This window comes from Macaca nemestrina, chromosome 10 (genome assembly GCF_043159975.1).
Source record: "Macaca nemestrina isolate mMacNem1 chromosome 10, mMacNem.hap1, whole genome shotgun sequence".
NCBI classification, from domain to species: Eukaryota; Metazoa; Chordata; class Mammalia; order Primates; family Cercopithecidae; genus Macaca; species Macaca nemestrina.
In genome coordinates, this window is record NC_092134.1 from 134187659 (window position 1) to 134208876 (window position 21218).

Sequence of the window (21218 nt, forward strand, 5' to 3'; positions counted from 1 at the left end):
TAATAAAATTAGATTCCTAGTGTAGTTCTCAGTGTGTGGTGGGGGTATGTGTGTGTATGTGGGTGAGTATGCATGACTGTGGATGTATATGTATATATAACATATATGCATATATAATATATGAGATAGGTGTATTTCGCTTCGTGGGTTTGGTTAAAAGCTGTACATTGGTACATACAGACAGGCGAGGATCATCTGAGCACTTTGAAAAGGGCGTGAGCAAAACAACATTTGGCATGAAAGAAGAGCAGATCTTTAAAACCCACTTACATGGTACGTGTGCAGCTACTGGGTCTCTTCATGATTTTCCTTTTTTGGAGATGCTGTAGGATGCTGGCAGGAGGGACTTCAGGATACGGTGGTGCCCCTGTCGTTATGAAAATAATGAGAACTGTAGGGTCCTCTAAAATACGAACTGTAACTAACACTATTCTTCATCCATTTGGATTGGTTGCTTGCAAAAGATATAGCCGTAGGAAAAATACTACATACGATTCAGTTGCTCCCTGGTGATCAAATCTGGATATAACGTAGTGAATTGGGGGGAAAGGTGTTTTGGAGGAAAAAACCTGATAAGTTAGGAGAAACCTGAATCTCTAAGAAAGTAATCAAATAAGACAAAGTAAGACATAAGACCTGCCCTCCACTCTCTGCACATGGGAAGGTGTGCAGTTTCTCAATCAAATGAATTAGTAAGCCTGAAGTAAACATTTTTATGTTTATCCAAGACCACTCTGGGAATTATCCTTGGAATTTGAAAACATCCCATGGATTTGGTAATATTTTGGGGAAAATAAAGATGAAGAGAGAAAAAGAAAGGTACAAAAGGACAGGGAAGAAGGGAGTGGGGCAAGCAGAAAATAATCAATTTATATGACCATCACGGGAATCAGGCTTAGATAACATGTCGTCCATTACAAGCTTCAGCACTGTACTGAACCCTTTCTGAAAGCATACATCACCTACTCCTTAAATAAACATGCTTGCATATTTGCATACAGGTACACACTATTTTGGGGCTCATCCTTACCTAGAGTCACCATCTCATAGAGCAGGATCCCAAAAGACCAGCTGTAAAAGAAACAAAGCCATCTACTTAATTGCTATTTCTGTTTTTCTAAAGAGAGCTCATTTAAGTGTCAGAGGCCTTCAGTAAGAGCCCCATAAAAAAGGCAGATGAAGGAGAATCAAAGATGAGTGTCTGAAAAGCAAAATAACTGCCATTAGAAAGCATTTCTGCTCAATTTCCGTAGATTCGAATCTCTTTTAGGATTGAAGCTATATCTCTATTTACTCTCCTGTATTTTAAATTAATAGATGATTATTATTTGCATATAACCACACAAACACATTTACCTCAATTACAAAAGCACATTTACCTAAAAATATTCCCTCTGTGTCTCTTTCTTCCTTTCCATCCCTCTCTGCTGAAATTCTAGCCTTTAATCTTAGAGCAAATCTAATCTTTATTCTTAGAGCAAATCCAACAAGTTTTATCATTTAGTCACTATTTTCTCAGTAGATTTAATTCCCCAAACCTAGGAAAAATATTAACAGAGCAAGCTTTATATATAGTTGAAATTGTTATTTGCCTAAGCAATATGACTTGAGAGGTGTATAGTTCACTATTCTATAATATCATTATTAAATGATTAATATTTTACAGTTAAGTTTATTACCTCCAGATGTCTACTGAAAAGCACATGTCAGTGAAGCAGCAATGGAAATCTCATAACTGACTCATCCTATTAACGGATATTCTAAATTTCCTCTGCTGCTCATGGCATTCATGGCTAGCAGGATATTCTACATTACATCTATTCACTTCTCCAAGCAATTGAGTTATATGGCTACCAAAAGTCAATTGTGATTCTTTATGATCCTGTTAATGTCAATTTTACATGTAATTGCAATTATATGTAGTTATATAATCAATTAGATATTTTATATACTGATTGCATGCAAAAAAGTGCTATCTTCCCTCAAACTAAGTTGAATGTTTTGAAAATTATTTATAAAAATAAACTGCTGAAAAAGAGAGTGTTGTCAAATTGTGTGAGGGAGACAACTGTAGAAAACTGGGAAAAGTAACATCAAAAGTCTGCAAACAATTTCATAATTATTTTCAAGTTTCTCATGCTACCTAAAATCATTCTGAACTGGAACTCAAAAATAAATCATTCTTATTTAGACTAAAAGATACTATTTACACTAAAAGAACAACATACAACTTCATTTGGGAGACTCATCCTCATAAAAAGAAGACTTGGCCCTCCTTGAAAAAAACAGATAATGTACATTTTAAGTTTTATGTTAAAATAAGTGATTGAAGGTATGTATGTTTCTTTTTATTTTAACAATGTATGGTTTAACTGGCATTTTGGTTATGTGGACCTACCTCCTTCAGATAAAAGAGACTTTACTAGATTAAGTCCTAGGATATTGATGTGAATAATCTTTTCACTTTTTTTTTTTTTCTAATTAAGGCTGCTAATCTAATACAGAAGAAGTACTTGAGGCTGGGCATGGTTGCTCATGCCTATAATCCCAGCACTTTGGGAGGCTGAGGTGAGAGGATCACTTGAGCCCGGAAGTTCTAGACCAGCCTGGGCAACATGGTGAACCTTGTCTCAAAAAAAAAAAAAAGAAAGAAAGAAAAAAAAAAAAGCCAAGCGGGGTGGTGCATGCCTATAGTCCTAGCTTCTAGGGAGGCTGAGGTGGGAGGATCACTTGAGCCTGGGAGGTGGAGGCTGCAGTGAGCTGTGATCATGCCACTGCACTTCAGCCTGGGCAACACAGTAAGATCCTGCCTTAGAAAAGAAAGAAAAGAAAAGAAAAGAAAGGAAAAGAAAAGGTTGAAAAAGTACCAAAAAGGACTGCAGACAGATGACAAACATGAACTCTGTCACAGAACATTTCTGCTTGAGAGTATGCCTGATTTCTAAGTAGAGATTATATTTGTAGAAATAATTGGCAACAGATCAAATCATATTGAGGGAGAACACCCAAGTCATGAAGAAAGTAAACTCAGAGTCCAGGAATAAACCGTACACATCTGCTCTGATGCCAGCAGGTTTCAGGAGAAGCCGTTCTGGGGCAAGCCACTTGAGAGGTATGGTTTGAGTAGAGGAGATGGCCCCTCGGGTGTAAACTTCATAAGCCAGGCCCAATCCACAGAGCTTAGCAGTGAGATCACTTTGGATCAGGATATTCCTGGCTGCCACATCCCCATGGAACAAATGCTTATCCTGCAGGAATTCCTGTCAAGATAAAATCAAATATGATCAGCTGTCTGAGATCACAGCTTGGGTCACAGACAAGGAGAGACAGTCCTAGGAATCTTCAAAAACACAAGGACATTTTCTACTCTGAACAAGTCTCACTAATAATGATACGTCACTTCCAAAGCATGCTAATGAATCGCACGTTTCTGCATTGTGTTTAGGAATACCAAATTGAGCAAATAATTCAAATGACATTAATACTGGATTTTGAAAATATAATCACCTCTGTGTCAAACACTGACCCCTGCTTGATTTTCCTTTCCCGTGAGAAAGGACCCAGCTAGACACTGGAGAAGGGAGTAGATTCCAAGTTTCTTCCTTTTTTCTTTTTTTTTTTCTTTTGAGACAGAGTCTAGTTCTGTTGCCCAGGCTGGAGTGCAGTGGCGGGATCTCAGCTCATGGCAAGCTTCGCCTCCTGGGTTCACGTCATTCTCCTGCCTCAGCCTCCTGAGTAGCTGGGATTTCAGGCGCCTGCTACAAGCCCAGCTATTTTTTTGCATTTTTAGTAGAGACGGGGTTTCACTGTGTTAGCCAGGATGGCCTTAATCTCTTGACCTCGTGATCCGCCCACCTTGGCCTCCCAAAGTGCTGAGATTACGGGTGTGAGCCACTGCACCCGGCCTGATTCCAAGTTTCTAGCAGTAGTCCCCAAAACAATGTAATACATACCAAAATTGAGTATCATAATGAAAAATTTACATACATATCTCACTTTTTACCCTAAAATAACTGCATGAGTTGAATTCAGAAATTCTCTTTTAGATAAATTGAAATTTTACAAATGGCCACAGAGTTATTAAGTGGTACTGACCAGAACCAGGTATTATAATTCATAGGATATACTACATAAACTCTACTAAAAATTCTCAAGCCAGTCTGCATATTGGAATTGCCTGAGAGCTTTTTAAACATAAGATTTTCACCCCAGATTTACTAGAAGAAAGAAGTAATGTAAGAAGAAAGACCTGGTAACCTACATTTTTAAGAAGTATCAAATTCTAGTACAGCCAACAGAGCATCGGAGAGCTATGGCACCCTATAATAATTGATTTTTGGAGTCATTTCTGATGGCATCAAACTATTCAAGACATAAGGAGAAGCTGCAAAACTATACATGACTGAAGACCTGGAGATTGAGGGCTGTAATTACTAAACAAGGATGGTATAGAAAATTAAAACGTAAAGGTGATAATTTCCAATCACTGATGATAAAGAAAACTAGCAGTTTTCTGTGTCTGGTGAAGCTTTAAAATAAGAAATTACACTGCCGTGATAAGAATTAAAGAATGTAACTGACTTTGAGGTTGTTAAAAGTAAGAAAACAATAGTATGATATTGCCTTGTAACAGGTAGCACAGGGTCCTGATGAATGCACCAGTTTGACCAATTCATCCCTGTATGGCACCTCTGCAATTGTGGTTCTGAATACAGGGTAGGCTCTATCCTGACACTCTTTATCAAGGGAACATACCAACGAGGCCTTCCAAGCACCATAGACAATATTCACGTATATGATGTGTACTCTCTCTTGTCCCATAGGAGCTTCACCCATAACTATTACTCTTTACCCACCTTAATCCTTTTTTTCTAACCTTTTCCTGATTCCACTTAGATCCCTATATTCCACACCTCAAGGTGACAAGATATATCAAATACTTAAAACAGCAGCTTCACAGAGCCCTGATTTTCCATAGCAAATGTTAATTTTAAACACAACTATTTAAATAATTTCATAGAAATAGACATAGAAAGTTCCTGGGTAATTCTGGTAAAGGTAAATTTTTTATCTTAAACCCTGAGTTCTTTGTCTTCTCTCTTTAAGCTGTTTTAAAATAAAGGAATTATCCAACTGTTGCTCTTTTCATTCATCCTTTTCCACTTGTTCCTTAATCATTTTGTAATTACATGTACTCCCTGTCACATTCAGTATCAAAGCAAGTCTCTAACCAAACATGTTTTGAACTAGTTTTTCTTGTTTTTCAGGTATAAAATTGCATACTTCCTTCTGGTTCTGTCGCCTTTCACCCATTCAGTTTCTCTTTCTGTATCTTCCCTACTTTCTTCCCTATCCATCTCTTTTAATTCTATTATTAGTACATACGGGGATGTAAAAGTATCAAGTAAATGGGCGTATACCTCTTGGCCCTGGCTGTTGAATTTTAGGACTGAAAAATCTTTAAAATCCTTCCTGTTCCTTGTATAAACCCTAAGTTGACTCCTTTCTTCCTGAAATTACCAATAGTGTAGTAAATTATCTAGATAAATCCCTAAAGAAGGGACTAAAAACAATTTATCCATGCTAGAGTTTCTGCCCCCTAACTTCTATCTAATTTTCTTTAAAACATATACACCACTTGAGAATATTAATATGAGAAATATGGCATAAAAAACAAGGTTAACAAGGAAATGTCACACCATCAGTTGTCATTTTGCATCGTCTTACCAGCGCCAAAAGGACCTGCTTTCCAATGTGATATACTTGTTTTTCTGTGAGATCATAGAGAAGACCATCCATGGTCATCACATCCTAGAGACAGGGGGAAAAAAGCCATTATATCAAAATGGCACTAACAGATTTGGAAAAGAAATAAAGTTGGGCAGAGATACTCTGAAATGCAGTTACCAAAGCTAAGAAAAATATAAGGACTAATGTTCAAAGTGAGGCTGATGTGGGAGATTTTCAGATAGGCAGAGAAATAAAATGATCAACTGGACTGGAAAAACAATGACAGACATAGATGAATAGCAGGTAAGTAAGGCAAGTATAAATAAGACTATCCACTGAATAAAACAGCAGTTTTTCTGGGGCTCTGTGTGAGTGTGCGTGTGTATGCACATGTGAGCATACATGTGTTCATGATTAATTTAGCACATTAACTGAATGCATCTTTATTGAATGCCTGAAATGTCCCTTATTCCATGTTAGGAACTTGGAATACAAGCATGAGTAAAATAGCATGGCTGCTGCCTTCTGGAGCTTGTTGTGTGACAGGCACATGTGAATCAGAATCAAATAATCACACATAAATCAATGGTTACATATCTGTAAGTGCCATAAAGGAAATGTACAAAGTGCTAAGACAGCATATGATCGTGGGCAGAAGAGAGTTGATTGAGTTGGAGGGACAGGGAAATTGTTTGATGAGATCTGAAGGATGAGTGGAAATTAACTATGAAAAGAAGAGAAGAGAGAAGTTTGGTGGAACAAGAAAAACATATAAAGATAATCTGAAATAGAGCTGCGCGGTATTTTTGAAAAATGGAAAGAAGCTAGTGCAGTTAGAGGACAAAACAAATTTTAGATGAGTGACCTCTTTGAAAAGTTTAAAATGCCTAAATACTTGCAATTGTCCTATTGACAACACTGGATGGAAGACAATAACAGGGTCCCTTTCTCATACACATTCAGTTGTACAATAATCAGCATATGAGGGAGGTTTAAAGAATGTTGAACTTGCTCACTAGCAAGTGAGAAACTAGGGAAACAGGTAACACTTCTCAAAGAGGAATACAGAACAAGAGAAATTGCAAGGAAAAGGACATCCATTTGAGGCTAAAAATGTCTGAACATTTTAATTTTAAAAAACATGAGTTTGAGATACAAAAGTTTTACAAGCTAAATTTCTCCCTGAGTTTGCCCCACCATACTATGGTAATGTTACAGAATGGAAAACACACTTAATAACCACAACAAAATTACAATCATTATCAAAAATACTCATGTTGTTACATAATTATCTTTAAAACAGCTACCATTTTGAGTGCTTACTCTGTACCAACCACTGCGGTTTTCACATACGTAATTTCTTGTATTTTTTATAATTATTATTACTCCCATTTTACAGATTCAGAAAACTCAGTATCAGAAAGGTGACTTGCTCAAAGTCACATAACTAGTAGGAGGTGAAGCCTAAAGTCCATGCTCTAAACTTGTACTGTCCACTCTGTGCTCATTAGCCACATGTGGCTATTTAAACTTCTATTACTTAAAGTTAAATAAAATTTAAAATTTAGTTTCTCCATCACATCAGCCACATTTCAAGTGTCTAGAAGGCATCTGTGATTAGCGGCTTATCACATTGGATGGAGCAGTTATAGAACATTTCTATAATTACAAAAAGTTCTATTATTCTGTCATGCTATTATAATGTCTCTGCATTTTGTCATTTGTCACACTAATTGACATGTGAAAAGCTAATCAACAAGGTCAAGCCTTAACCTCCTAATACCTCTGCCCTACTGCTCACCCGCCGACAGGTCCAGAGAAAGTTGAGCAGGTCCCCGTGGGCCACATCCTCCAACACCATATAGAGTGGCAGCTGTTCAGTGCAGCAGCCTTCCAGCTGCACTAGGTTCCTGTGTTTTCCCAGGTATTGATGGAATTGGATTCGCCCTAAGAAATCTTGTACCTCATGGAGCCCAGCTGGTTCTGTAGAGGATGAAAGAGCCAGGCAGTGAACAGTCAGCGCATCCTCGATGAGTGGGAGGCAGGGAGCAGGAGGCAACTTAAGACGGTAATTCTCAAGGCCCCACATGGGAGTGAATGTAGGCAAAAATAAATACAAAGGGGACCAATTAGAAGAAGATGATGCTTAATATCACTGATCTTTTATCAAAGGTAACACAGAATCATAATTATTAGAACTGGATAGGCTTTCATCTGCCTAAACAGAGAGATAGTCTGTTTGCATTAAACAGTTATCGCTGTTTAGTCCTTTGGATTCATACCCTTGCTTGTCTTATCTTTGTTCTATGTATCCACCATTACTGGCCCATATCATGAAGAAGAGAGAGAGAGAGAAAGAAATATAATATAAGCTGGGTTCAATGGCTCACGCCTGTAATCCCAGCACTTTGGGAGGCCGAGGCTGGTGGCCGAGGTCAGGAGTTCGAGACTGGCCTGGCCAATATGGTGAAACCCCATTTCTACTAACAATACAAAAATTAGTTGGCCATGGTAGCACATGCCTGTAATCCCAGCTACTTGGAAGGCTGAGGCAGGAGAATCACTTAAACCTGGGAGGCGGAGGTTGCAGTGAGCCCAGATTGCACCATTGCACTCCAGCCTGGGTGACAAGAGCAAAACTCCGTCTCAAAAAAAAAGAAATATAATATCAGGAAAGGGTATCAAAGAATAAAGTAAAATGAGGAAACAACCTCAGAATCCTAGTCCAAGTAACATCCATTGTGAAAAATATCAGTTTTAACAGCCTCCATAGCAAAGAAGAGCTAGGGAATCTAGGATGCAAGGATGTTTTAACATATGCAAATCAATTCTGTGACATACCGCATTAACAGAATAAAGTATAAACATCATATGATCATTTCAATCAATGCAGAAAAGGTATTTGATAAAATGCAATATCCTTTCATGATAAAAACACTACACAAACTAAGTACAGAAGGAATGTACCTCAACACAATAAAGACTGTGTAAAAACCCACAGCTAACATCTTACTCATCATAACATTGTACTTATTCGTGGTAGTCATTTTAGTTATTATTTGGAGATTGGGTGAGGATTCACAAATAAACAATTTGTGTAATTATAAAAAGGGCCGGGCGCCGTGGCTGAAGCCTGTAATCCCAGCACTTTGGGAGGCCGAGGCGGGTGGATCACGAGGTCAGATGATCGAGACCATCCCAACTAACACGGTGAAAACCCGTCTCTAGTAAAAAATACAAAAAACTAGCTGGCAAGGTGGTGGGCGACTGCAGTCCCAGCTACTCGGGTGGCTGAGGCAGGAGAATGGCGTAAACCCAGGAGGCGGAGCTTGCAGTGAGCTGAGATCTGGACACTGCACTCCAGCCTGGGTGACAGAGCAAGACTCTGTCTCAAAAAAAAAAAAAAAAAAAAGGACACCAAGAAAAACATTTCTGTCTCAGGTTTCCACTCTATTTCCTTCTTCTGTACACAGCTGTGATCACAACGGTTAGTTAACATCTCAATGTTCACAAAGCCTGTTAATATTTACTGTTAGGGGAAGGGGAGTCAAACACTTCTTGTTTTACCTTTTAAAGCCTTGAGAATAACACTCTTGGGCTTAGAAGCATCCCCAGTGTTCATATTGGCTCGCAAGATAGGCCCATAGCTACCGTTGCAAATCTGCTCCAGAACTTCAGAGAGTTGCTCCCGCGGCACCTGCAGCTTAGCCAGGGCAGGTGTAGCTCCCAGAAAGTTTTCCACTGATGTCTCCTTAAGTGGCAAAGCCACATTTCCTCCATGTCCAGCTGCTTCCCAGCTTAGGTCCCTAGACGGAGGGACAGGGGCAATGTCTAGAACAGAAAGATGGTGTCAACCAGTTTTTCTCTGCCCTGGGAATTCCCAGAAAGCAGACCCCGAAACAAACTGGCAAGCAAGTTCCTTCAGCAGTTTTCTCTCTGGCCAATGTGGAGTTGTCTTCTGATGCTTCTCTATAAACCAGCATCAATGCCAAGTTTGTAGAACCTTTACGATAATCCCCATTACTTCTTAGGACAACTTGAGAAGGACCCTAGGAAAGCGGTCATGACACTTCCTTTCTGCCTTCCTTCCTCTGGGTTACAATTGAATACTCCCCATGAGTGTGGTATGGAGACAATTAGGGAAGTTCCTGAATAGGAATCCAAACCACAGATGCCTAAAGGTGGAGGTAACTGCCAGTGAGAACTGTCATTTAAGTCAGACAAATGGCTTTCAAAGTTGAAGGAAAGGTATGGGTAATTAATCAACTTTAAGCTATGGTTATTCTTCCTCCCTCAAGTTACCCCAAAAGTCAAGTTATTTCATATATCCTTGAGTCTCGGTCAAAAAAGTCTTTGGGTACTTTCTCCCTCCCTTGGCCAGCAAAAAAGAGAGGTTCATCCTTCTTATTAAATCTACATTTATTCATTTATTCAATAAATACCACTTATTACATGCCAGGTACTGTTCTAAGTGATGGGAACAGGCAAAGTCCAGATTCACCTGAAGATTACTTTCTAGTGGTAGGGGAGAGGAAGCAGGTAATAATATATCAAGCAATTAATGTTGTGGAGGAAAATAAAAGATGGAGAAAAAGCTGAGTGTGGTGCCATGAGCCTGTAATCCCAGCTATTGGGAATTAGCATTCAGCCTGAGCAACATAGCGAGACTCCATCTCTTAAAAAAAAAAAAAAAAAAAAAAAAAAAAGGCAGTAAGGAGAAGCAACACCAGTGAATCAGTCACCTATGTTATATATGAAGGTCAAGAAAGGCCTTTCTGATGAGATAACATTTGAGAAAGGCCTGGAAGCAACTAGGGAGCAAACCATGCTGGTGTCAGGGAGAGTACTGTAGGCAAAGGGAGCAAAAATTGCAAAAGCATTAAGCTGGGAGCATACCTAGAATAGTTGAGAAACAGCAAGGAAGCCACTGTAGCTGGAGCCAAGTGGGATCATTGGAGAGTAGTAGGAGATAAGGCCAGGGAGGCCCAGATCATGTAAGGCCATGGAAATAATTTTGTCATTTTTCATTCTGAGCAAGACGGGAGGTTACTGCATGTGTGTGTGTGTGTGTGGCAGAGAGATTTCAATCTGACAACGAACAGGACTGACTATTAAAAGACTCATTCTGACCTTTCTATAAAGGAGTAGGGGCAGAAGCAGGGAACGTTAAGAGTGTGTTGCAGTCATCTGTGAGATGTGAGAGTAACTTGGGGTTATTTTGAAAACAGGGTAACAGTGTTTGCTTATGGATTAGATATGGACTATGAGAGAAAGAAGGGAGTTAAGGATATCTTCAAGGTTTGAGATTGAAAACGCAGAAGACAGGACTTGCCCTTTACTAAGACAGGCAAGACTATTTGGGGAGGACATTTGTGAGAGAATTTCAGGACCTTTGTTTTGGTCATATTACATATGAGATTTGTATTCTATTGAAACTGTGCAGTAGGTGGGTTAATACGAGAATCGAGTTCAAGGGATTATCATTGGAATAGAAAACATATTTGAATCCATAAGACTAAAAATTATAGCATTTAGGAAGTGGCTTTAGTTTTTTTAAGTATTTCAAGAAAAGAAGTTCAAAACTGTTTCAAATGCTTTTGACAGATCAGGTAAGAGGAAAACTGAGAATTGATCATTGGACTTGTCAACATAGCTGTCATTGATGACCTTGGAAAGACTTGTTTTGGTAAAGTGGTAGAGAGAAAAACCTTATTTTAGTGGGTTCAAAAGAGAATGTGATGAGTAGAAGTACTAGAAGTGAGTTTAAGACAACTTGTTTGAGAAGTTTTCTATAAAAGTGAAGTATAAGATAAGTGGGATAAAATTTAAAGAAAAACAAAGGATTAGCCACTATAGAGTTTCATATTATTACGAGTTTTCTTTTTCCTTCTTTTTACCCTGAGTTTCATGTATGAGCTGATTCCCTTTTATTATATGCTCAATGGAACTCCGGAATAGACTGTTATCATCTACTTAGCACTTCAAAGACTATTAAAATACGAAGGCCCCTCCTTTCCATCATATATCCTGGAAGCAAAGATTAGGAATGGAATGTATCATAGGGTGATATGTCATCCTCCTAGGATGTTAATAAAGCCCTGGACTTTACCCCCTTAGGTCTTTCTCCTAGGTCCTTAGGCACTCATATAGTCAAAGTTTTGATAGTCCAATAGGAATAGAAACAGGTTATATGAGGTTTTTTCTTGCACAATCTTTTTTCAGTCAGTAAGCACATGTTGAATTCCAACTCAGGACTTCCTAGAAAAGAGATCATCCCCCTCTCAACTCCATGGGAGGGAACCCATGCCTCTCTCATTGCAGGTATCTAGACTTCTACACATGGGCTCATTGAAACTTAGACCATACTTTTTCCTAATCTCCATCTTCTTTAAGCCCCTGCCCAGCCCCAAAGTTTGAGCTTTACCTCGAGGTCCAGGACGCTGCTGTTGAGTTCTTTGTTCTCTGATAAAAAGCCACAGGATGACCCCAAGAAGGATGAGGAAGATAGTAACCAAGAAGGTTGGGACGATAATCACTTCATACTGCTTCTCCTGGATGACTGGGTAGGCAATCACATAGGAAAAGAAGAGAATGAAGAAGAAGCCTAACCTGGCGTTCATGCAATTTCCCCTATGCACCAGCAATCAGCTCATCATACATGAAAAGGTCATCTCTTCTACCTTCCCCTCTACTTCCATTCAACAGAAACACTGCTGGGAGTAACTCTCTAATCCAAAACCCCAGTGGCCCTGTTTCTTAGCCCATCAAATGTACATGACGTTGCTTCTGGCAGTTTTCTTACCAAGATTGAAGATGCAGCATCTGGATCGCTGATTAGCACTTACCCTCTCCCCAAAAAGACAACGGCTTCTAGTCCCCATCCTTTTATCACCACTGTCTTCATTTCTACTGGAAATCAAATCATCCTCCTTCTAGAATCTATCCAGACCTTAGCCTTCATAATTCTACAATCAGAGGAGAGACATCTGTGGAATCTGTACTTACCACACAACTTGTCACTGAGACTGCATTCCAGGAGCGTCCGTGTCATGCCCATTGCCACAGGGCTGTCCTCTTCCCTGCTAGGCCCACAGAGAATGCACAGAGCACAGCTGTGAGTAATTCCTAAGGATTGAGTGATTTTTGAAAAAATAAAAATAAAATGAATGAAAAAAATAAATGAAACACACACAGAATTTTACACTGCCTCTACAGATCGCTAGTTAGGTAATTGGCTACCTCTCTGAGTCATCCGTTTATCTCTATCTACCTAGCTGACATTCAGGTTGGAAGAACCCTCCAGACCTTCTCCTTTCAACATTTCTCTTTTCTCTATTATACAGCAAAGACAGCTCTGATCTGCTCTTCTCCTTTCATTCAATTGTTACTGAAATTATTTTAAAGTCTCCCCTCCCAGCTGAGACTTCTGCTCCCATGATCAAGTACAGATTCACAACATCTATCTGAACCGTGATCCACGCGTTATGTAGGCATGATCTACCTCCCCTACAGTATTAAGCATGTCTAATATGTTTTTTTTAGCTGTGCATCACATTTTTTAAGCAAAACTGTTTTTTGAAGTTGGGATCTTGCTCTGTAGTCCAGGCTTGAGTGCAGTGGTGTGATCATGGCTCACTGAATTCTCAAATTCTTGGGTTCAAGTAATCCTTCTGCCTCAGTCCCCCGAGTCTCTGGAATTACAGGCATGAGCTACCATGTCTAGCTCTAAAGAAAACATTTAATTTCATTTTTACACACAGTTAATTCAGATAATGAATAAAAAATTGACAGATGTCAAAGGACATGAATTACACATTTGCTTTATTTCTCTGAAATATCCGCACCCTCACAAGCAATGAACAGACAGCATTTATCAATGAAAACTATTTAATTCTTCATCCCTCAGAGCTTCAAGGTGCTTCCTCTGCTCATATCAGATATAGACATGGACACTGATTGCTACCAGGATATAAAGGAAGTATCAGTACCAAGCCACCTTCTCTTTCTCTCTTAAATAAAAAGAAAATACATTCATATGATTCAAAAAATAAAAATGTAAAATAGGATAGCATAAAAATCTTTCTCCCACCCCATTCTTTTCCATTTATCCAGTTCTTAACTCTCCTCCAGTCTCCTCCAAGTAGACTCTAGTTATTAGTTTCTTGTTTGTCTGACAATGGATTCTTTATGTGTATCACTGTTAAGTCTATATAATATAATCAGTACATATTTCAAATAACACCCCCAGAAACTTGGTTCTTTCTTTCAGAAGAGAACTCATGTTTGCCACTCTCCCATCCCTCTCCTAAATTTATATTTTGCCTTTGCTTGACAAGACACGCCCATGTTTCTATAGTCAGCAAAGCCTACTTCTTTAATTCTGATTAACTTGAAAGAAAATATAGTGATTTTTCTCCTAAATAAGTCTAAATATGTGATCCAGTTTTGGAGTGACTCGATAAAAACATAAAACAAAAATCAGAAGCATAGCTTACATAATATGCTACCATATTGTACAGCTGTTACATTGGCCATATTGTGCGGTCCTCTACTATTACATTATGCATTGTTTTTATTATAGATACTAACAACCACAGTGTTACTTACTGAGGTAGAATCTCTCAGTGCCTGAAAGACCTATGTAAAGAAGCCTCCCAGATTCTGCCTTACCTGTTTTCCACTCTTCCTGGAGCACCATGAACTTGTATGTGTGTTCAATAGTTAAGCAATTCCCTTATAACTCAAGAGAGACAAAACTGTGTAGTTGGTTGACAAAAGCCCAGGTAGACAGCAAAGTAGCCAGCGAGTGGAAAATTTGCACAGAAGACGGAAATTCTTATCCTTATCCTTATTCTTAGAACGGGATCTAAGAAGTCGACGAATAGTTAGATAGCAAAGTCCACCATATCTAGTGTGTAAACCAAAAAGGCAAGGAGAAATGTGGCTGAGAAAGTTTTCACAATTCACGAGGCCACATGGAAGGACTGGCACTTGTGATGAAACTTTCAAGAAACAGACCCTTAAGAGAGTGGCACAAAGGAGAAGGTCTGAAAAATAAAACACTGGATCAGTAGGGTGAATTCAGGAAGGCTATTAGAAAATTCGTCACTGCTATTCTCATTCTTATTTTCCTTTCCTTCGCTTCCTTTTCAGTGGATTATCAGAAGTAATTATTTTCATTCAAGGAGCAGCCAGTTTAACCAGTTTGGCTTTCTGGGGAGGAGGTTCTCAGCCTACTCCCTCTTACCACAGCACAAGTGGAAAAAAAGGGTCAGTCAGCAGCTAGCTCAGATTCGTGAGCTCTGCCCAGAAAACAAACTACGCACCCACTGATACATACTGCAGGGAGTCGTTTAAAGTCATATGTGTACGTGTACCCCGACATGGGTACAGTGAACTGCTCATGGAGGGCATCCATACTCAACCATATGCACCTGGCCAAACACACCTATCCCTGATAATTCAAACTCATGCTTACACCCTTACACTGACTATCACACCTATTACAGAGCACTCACCTTTGGATGCACTATGGCCTGCTACTGCATTTCCTGAACCAGGTTCTCACCATCCCATTTATTTGTACATAAGTCGTTTAAAGAGGCAAGGCTTATTGATATCTCGCAGCCCAGTGAAATTGGATGCCAGAGCAAGAAGATAAATGTATAGAATGATGAGGCCCACTCAATGAAATTGCTTTCCATATGTGTATACAATAAGCCCTTTCTGATGGTTACGGTTTAGGTAGAGGCATATGGAGCATACCAGATGAGTCTAGGATTTTTAGGGCATACACACCGGGCACACCCACATATCCATGAACGCCAGTGTGGGAAACCTCACCACAAAGAGGCCACCAAAGCTCATACATCAGAGAATGCTTATATTTACTTGTAACAGCAATATTCCTCTCTAGATCACTGTTTTCCTTGAAATTCACACACAGAAACCACATGGCTTGGCCTGCCCACTCTGACAAGCTGAGAAAAGTCATGCCTTGATGCCAAAACCCTTGAGGATGACTTTTCCCATGGGTACAATTCTGGCCCACCTGACCACTAGAAGGATACTTCTGACCAAGGTGCCTGTTCAGTCTGACCAATACTCCACTCCCTTTCATTGTATCTAAATACTTTTCCCAATATGTCATATCTTATATCGTATAAGAAATAGCATATCTTAAACTAAATATTCTCCTGCTGTAGGCTACTGCTTCTTCTCTTAGCTGAACTGTAAGTTCTTAACACTATAAAGCATTATCCACAGTTATCCACAGTTCTCTATTTAATGTTATGAATAATGAAATCCATGGCACTGGAATCAAGGGTCTAGTGAAATTGTAATATATTTTATTCTGACAACTACGTTTGATAGTTGTAAAATACGATTGTATATACTTTGCCTTTAGTTTACATAATCCTATATCTACAGAGCCAAATCTCTTCAGGCAGGGTTCTAATTAGAACAATAATATCGTCTCTCTGGTAGTTATCATTACTAAATGTTCTCTCATCAGTTGCTTCAGACTTTCTCTTAGCATGTTAAAGTTTTAACTCCCCTCTTTTTTTTTTTTATTATTATTATACTTTGAGTTCTAGGGTACATGTGCATAATGTGCAGGTTTGTTACATATGTATACTTGTGCCATGTTGGTGTGCTGCAGCCATCAACTCATCAGCACCCATCAACTCGTCATTTACATCAAGTATAACTCCCAATGCAATCCCTTCCCCCTCCCCACTCCCCATGATAGGCCCCGGTGTGTGATGTTCCCCTTCCCGAGTCCAAGTGATCTCATTGTTCAGTTCCCACCTATGAGTAAGAACATGCGGTGTTTGGTTTTCTGTTCTTGTGATACTTTGCTAAGAATGATGGTTTCCAGCTGCATCCATGTCCCTACAAAGGACACAAACTCATCCTTTTTTACGGCTGCATAGTATTCCATGGTGTATATGTGCCACATTTTCTTAATCCAGTCTGTCACTGATGGACATTTGGGTTGATTCCAAGTCTTTGCTATTGTGAATAGTGCCGCAATAAACATACGTGTGCATGTGTCTTTATAGCAGCATGATTTATAATCCTTTGGGTATATACCCAGTAATGGGATGGCTGGGTCATATGGTACATCTAGTTCTAGATCCTTGAGGAATCGCCATACTGTTTTCCATAATGGTTGAACTAGTTTACAATCCCACCAACAGTGTAAAAGTGTTCCTGTTTCTCCACATCCTCTCCAGCACCTGTTGTTTCCTGACTTTTTAATGATTGCCATTCTAACTGGTGTGAGATGGTATCTCATTGTGGTTTTGATTTGCATTTCTCTGATGGCCAGTGATGATGAGCATTTTTTCATGTGTCTGTTGGCTGTATGAATGTCTTCTTTTGAGAAATGTCTGTTCATATCCTTTGCCCACTTTTTGATGGGGTTGTTTGTTTTTTTCTTGTAAATTTGTTTGAGTTCTTTGTAGGTTCTGGATATTAGCCCTTTGTCAGATGTTAACTCCCCTCTTTAATTGGGAATCCTGAGGAGAAACAGTGCGATGAAGGAGACACAAAGGGGAAGAGAATGAAAGTAAAATGAGGAGTAAAGTCCATGCTAAATCTTTACGAGACTATAGTCTGAAGACCATAAAAGCTCATGAATATAACTATAACGAAATTGAACTAAATAGTAGTATTAATTCTCTAAACTTTTACACATACAATACAAGCATAATGTCACACTGCATTTAGGCATCTATTTTAATTCACACTATATTCTATTTGCAACCATAACACAACTCTTATTAAGTGGCATTTCTGTTCAGTTAGCACAATACAGTCTCCCAGACACAATCTGCAATTTACCCATGACTTTCCAGAGTAAACTATTCTTACCAAAATATACCTAGACGTAAGACTTCTAAAATCAGATTTCCTGTACTCTGCCTGCTTACGTGTGGTGAAAAATTCCGTGATTGAACTCACTAGAACATCTGGCTCTATTCCAGTAAGGTACAATTAAATCCGTTGTGCCAGCCTCACCTTCAAGCTTACTGCTTGCTTATCAACACATGCGGATCTTCTAGCCATGTTCTTTTTAGATAGACAAGTGATCCACCCTCCCAGGTGGATGCCACATGGGTCAAGGAAGTTATTAATGGCTTTGGGCTATGGGGCAGAAGACTCAAAGACTAAAAGTGAGGAGGGTAAACTATATGGAGGTAGCAGCCCCTAGCCTGAAACAGTCTGCCTTCTTGTACAGTCAGTCTTTCATCCTTACCCTTGAGCTATCTGGAAAACAAAACAAAACAAAAACAAAAAACCAAACCAAACCAAAACCCAAACCAACAAACAAAAAAACATGTTTAATGGGCTGAACATATTAATTTGGAGGTGAGACAGAGAACAATGCTCAGATCTAGAGGATTTGAGAATTACTTGTTACCAACATCCTATAAAACAAGCTTCCTGTTTGCAGATCTAATAAACCTGTGTTTAGTAACTACGGTGTGCCAGGTATTGTGCTAGGCACTTTCATACAAAGAAGGCAAGGCAGAAACTGAAGGGTTAAGTTATGAATTAGTGATTAAGTTATAAATTGGCCACTTTTTCTTTTTTGAGGTGGAGTCTTGCTGTTGTTGGCCCATGCTGGAGTGCAATGGCATGATCTCGGCTCACTGCAACCTCTGCCTCCCAGGTTCCAGCAATTCTCCTGCCTCAGCCTCCCAAATAGCTGGGATTACACGTGCATGCCACCATACCCAGCTAATTTTTGTATTTTAAGTAGAGACAGGGTTTCACCATGTTGGCCAGGCTGTTCTTGAACTCCTGACCTCAGGTTATCTGCCCGCCTTGGCCTCCCAAAGTGCTGGGATTACAGGCATGAACCACCATACCCCACCAAATTAGCCACTTTTTAAAAAAAATGGCAGAGCAAAGTTGCACACCCAGGTCTTTTACTTACAAACCCAATGTTCTTTATACTATTTCCTTATACATATATACTTGTCTTTCAAGTAAGCAAGACCAATGAGGTCAAGAAGGATTACATTAGAATCCAAAAGAATCATGGAGACCACAAGGCTGAAACCAAATTTTACTAACAAATGCACTCTAATTTGGAAAGAATGCATGAATTGAATCTGCCTGTAAGGGTGTCATATAGGAACCTCATAGGGACATAGATGACATCTGCCTGTCTGTCTTTAAAGTATATTCTGAAAATAGAGGTAGAATCAGAATTTTTTTTCCCAGTATTCACCAGATTATGCCATCTTGGATTGTTTCCTTTGTTCATTTTCCTGGGTCTGATCCCCAATCCTATTTCTATCTTCTGCTTTTTGAGTAAAACAGTCCGGTTCTTAGGACTAGCCATCTTCCACCGTGAGCATGAGGGTCAGGAAGAGACCACAAATTGCAGGGCACAGGGCACTGGCCTAGGAATTAGGGTCTTCATGCGGCTCTCTCAGGGCCCCAGGCTCTCCCTTTCTAGGGAAACAAACCAGTGAGAGGACACCGAGTGCATGGAAGGGCACACTGGAGACATGATTCTTTGTAAATCCAGAGAAGCATATTTGTGTAGATAACTTGCCTTATGCCCGGTGATAGCTCCTAGTGTGGGTGAGGCAGGGAGGAGGTTACCTAAGAGAGGTTATCTTGTCCTCTCACTCTTCTCAGATATTGAGAAATTGTGCTTATTCTGATCTTTGCCCTCCCTCATCTTCCTAGAGACCCAGGGATCAAACCGAACTTTGAAACTCTAGGGAAAGTGTTTCAGAGGGCTTCTCATAGGGAAACCCCTTTCCACCATGGTGCCTAGGAGTCCCTGAGCCTGTTTCAACAGATCTTTTGACTCATTGGTGCTCACCAGATGATGACATCTGAGGGCTATCAGCTTTTCTTGCTTCCTATTTTTACCTATCTCCAGAGATTCCTGAAACATACGTGATATACAGTTGAGATGAGGAAGCTTAATCTGTATCCTGGTACCTCACAAAAATTTACTTTGCAGAGGAGCGAAGTGATTGGAAACCAGGCCCCATAACATCTAGGTAAGAAGCGCAGTGCTCACAGACACTTACAAACAGCATCAGATTTTAAATATGGTTTCACAGATAAACACATTTTATTTCCTTTGAGGTATTATACACATTCAAAACAGCTTATTTTTATCATAATTATCTTGCTATTTTTTATGTGCCCAATTCCATAATCCTTCATCTACCAGTTTCAAACAAAAGCCCAAAAATAGCGTATCTTAAACTAAATATTCTCCTGCTGATTACTTTCTCTTTCTGAGATTCCTAATGAATAACAATTTTCCCAGCTCCTCAGTTTCCCCAGCTCAGCATAAGGGCTATCATCAGTAAGAGGGAAAAGCCGAGAACACACAACGCCACTCCCACTCAGTACAGGATTATCTCTGATCCATCCGCGTCTCCTTTTCCTATCTGATTAATGCACCAGAAGACGGCTTGGGGCTGCTTTCAAATACCTTGTTCCTACTGTTGTCAGTGACCTTTCATTTCCAGGGATCAGTCCTCTTCTTTGGTATTCGGCCTGCTGGGTTTTTCCTTCTATGGAAGATTTTGGGTTCTCTAAAACTCTCTTGGAAGTCTCCCCTCATAAGTGAGGAGATCTGTTTTGTTTTCTGGCCACTTTTCCAGGCTATCTAACACACTGCCCCCTGGCAGAGAGGAGGGCCCAAGCTGAGGAGGACTGAAGGACGACAGGCTACACAGGCTGTAGGGGCACATATACATGTACACGCACTTTCTCATTCTCTGATAAATGAGACCCGGGCCCAGGCAGACAGAGAGATGTGGTCATGAGGTTTCACCATCAGAAAGCTAACTCAGCTGCTGCTTACCTCAGTGCTGTGCCGTACAGGGTGTGTCACTATAAAAGTTCTATATGTAGAATGTAATTCCAGGTAAACAATAACAAACCCCTGGCAAGCGGAAAAAGACACCCCTGGGAACACATAACCTCCTGCCTCATTCTGCACAGCCGGTATCCAAGGGCAGGTTCCCCTCCCTAGGGAGTGGGTCAGCGTGGTTCAGAGCTGAGCAGTCCGGGAATTAGGGGAAGTGGAGTCAGCCGTGACTTAGTGCCGTAATAACAGAGTGAGAGGGTTGAAGTTCTAGTTCTGGTTTGGTGGGTGATTCATTCAGCATCCGGAAGCATGTCACCTGACCTTGCCATTCCTCGCCTTCCTAGTTTAGGGAGCAGGAAACGTGCGTGTCTCCTAAGGGTTGTGCGTCTCTCTCCTGCTGCAGAGAGCAGCAGGAAGTTTATCAACTGGAAAACGGGCATGCCAATCAATAAGTACCCTCAGCCAGTTATGCTACTTCTCCTTGTCCCTGCAAGAGCTCCCAGATTTTGGAGGCTTCCTTTAATCCACATCTTCCCACCCATATCATGGCAGCCCTGGAATCTGATAGGTATCTCTTCCTACCCTTACCCTGCATACAATTTCCTATGCTATAATGGTAAGGAAAGGG

The 21218-nt window shown here is 40.0% G+C and overlaps 1 protein-coding gene across 4 annotated transcripts in view; it reads right to left on the minus strand.

The window, feature by feature from the left end:
* LOC105499938 (serine/threonine/tyrosine kinase 1) overlaps nt 1-21218 on the minus strand; it is a 56788-nt gene that overhangs the window by 2689 nt on the left and 32881 nt on the right. For 2 of the 4 annotated variants that reach the window (XM_071072266.1, XM_011772832.3), the window contains 8 exons: nt 12736-12855; nt 12155-12289; nt 9298-9561; nt 7532-7713; nt 5728-5811; nt 3052-3260; nt 1031-1071; nt 271-367 (listed from right to left, as the gene is read on the minus strand). In XM_071072266.1, coding sequence (XP_070928367.1) covers nt 271-367; nt 1031-1071; nt 3052-3260; nt 5728-5811; nt 7532-7713; nt 9298-9561; nt 12155-12289; nt 12736-12787 — 1064 coding nt within the window. In that variant the 5' untranslated portion in view covers nt 12788-12855. The remainder of the gene's footprint in view (nt 1-270; nt 368-1030; nt 1072-3051; nt 3261-5727; nt 5812-7531; nt 7714-9297; nt 9562-12154; nt 12290-12735; nt 12856-21218) is intronic. The other 2 variants (XM_071072269.1, XM_071072268.1) reach the window with 2 other exon arrangements.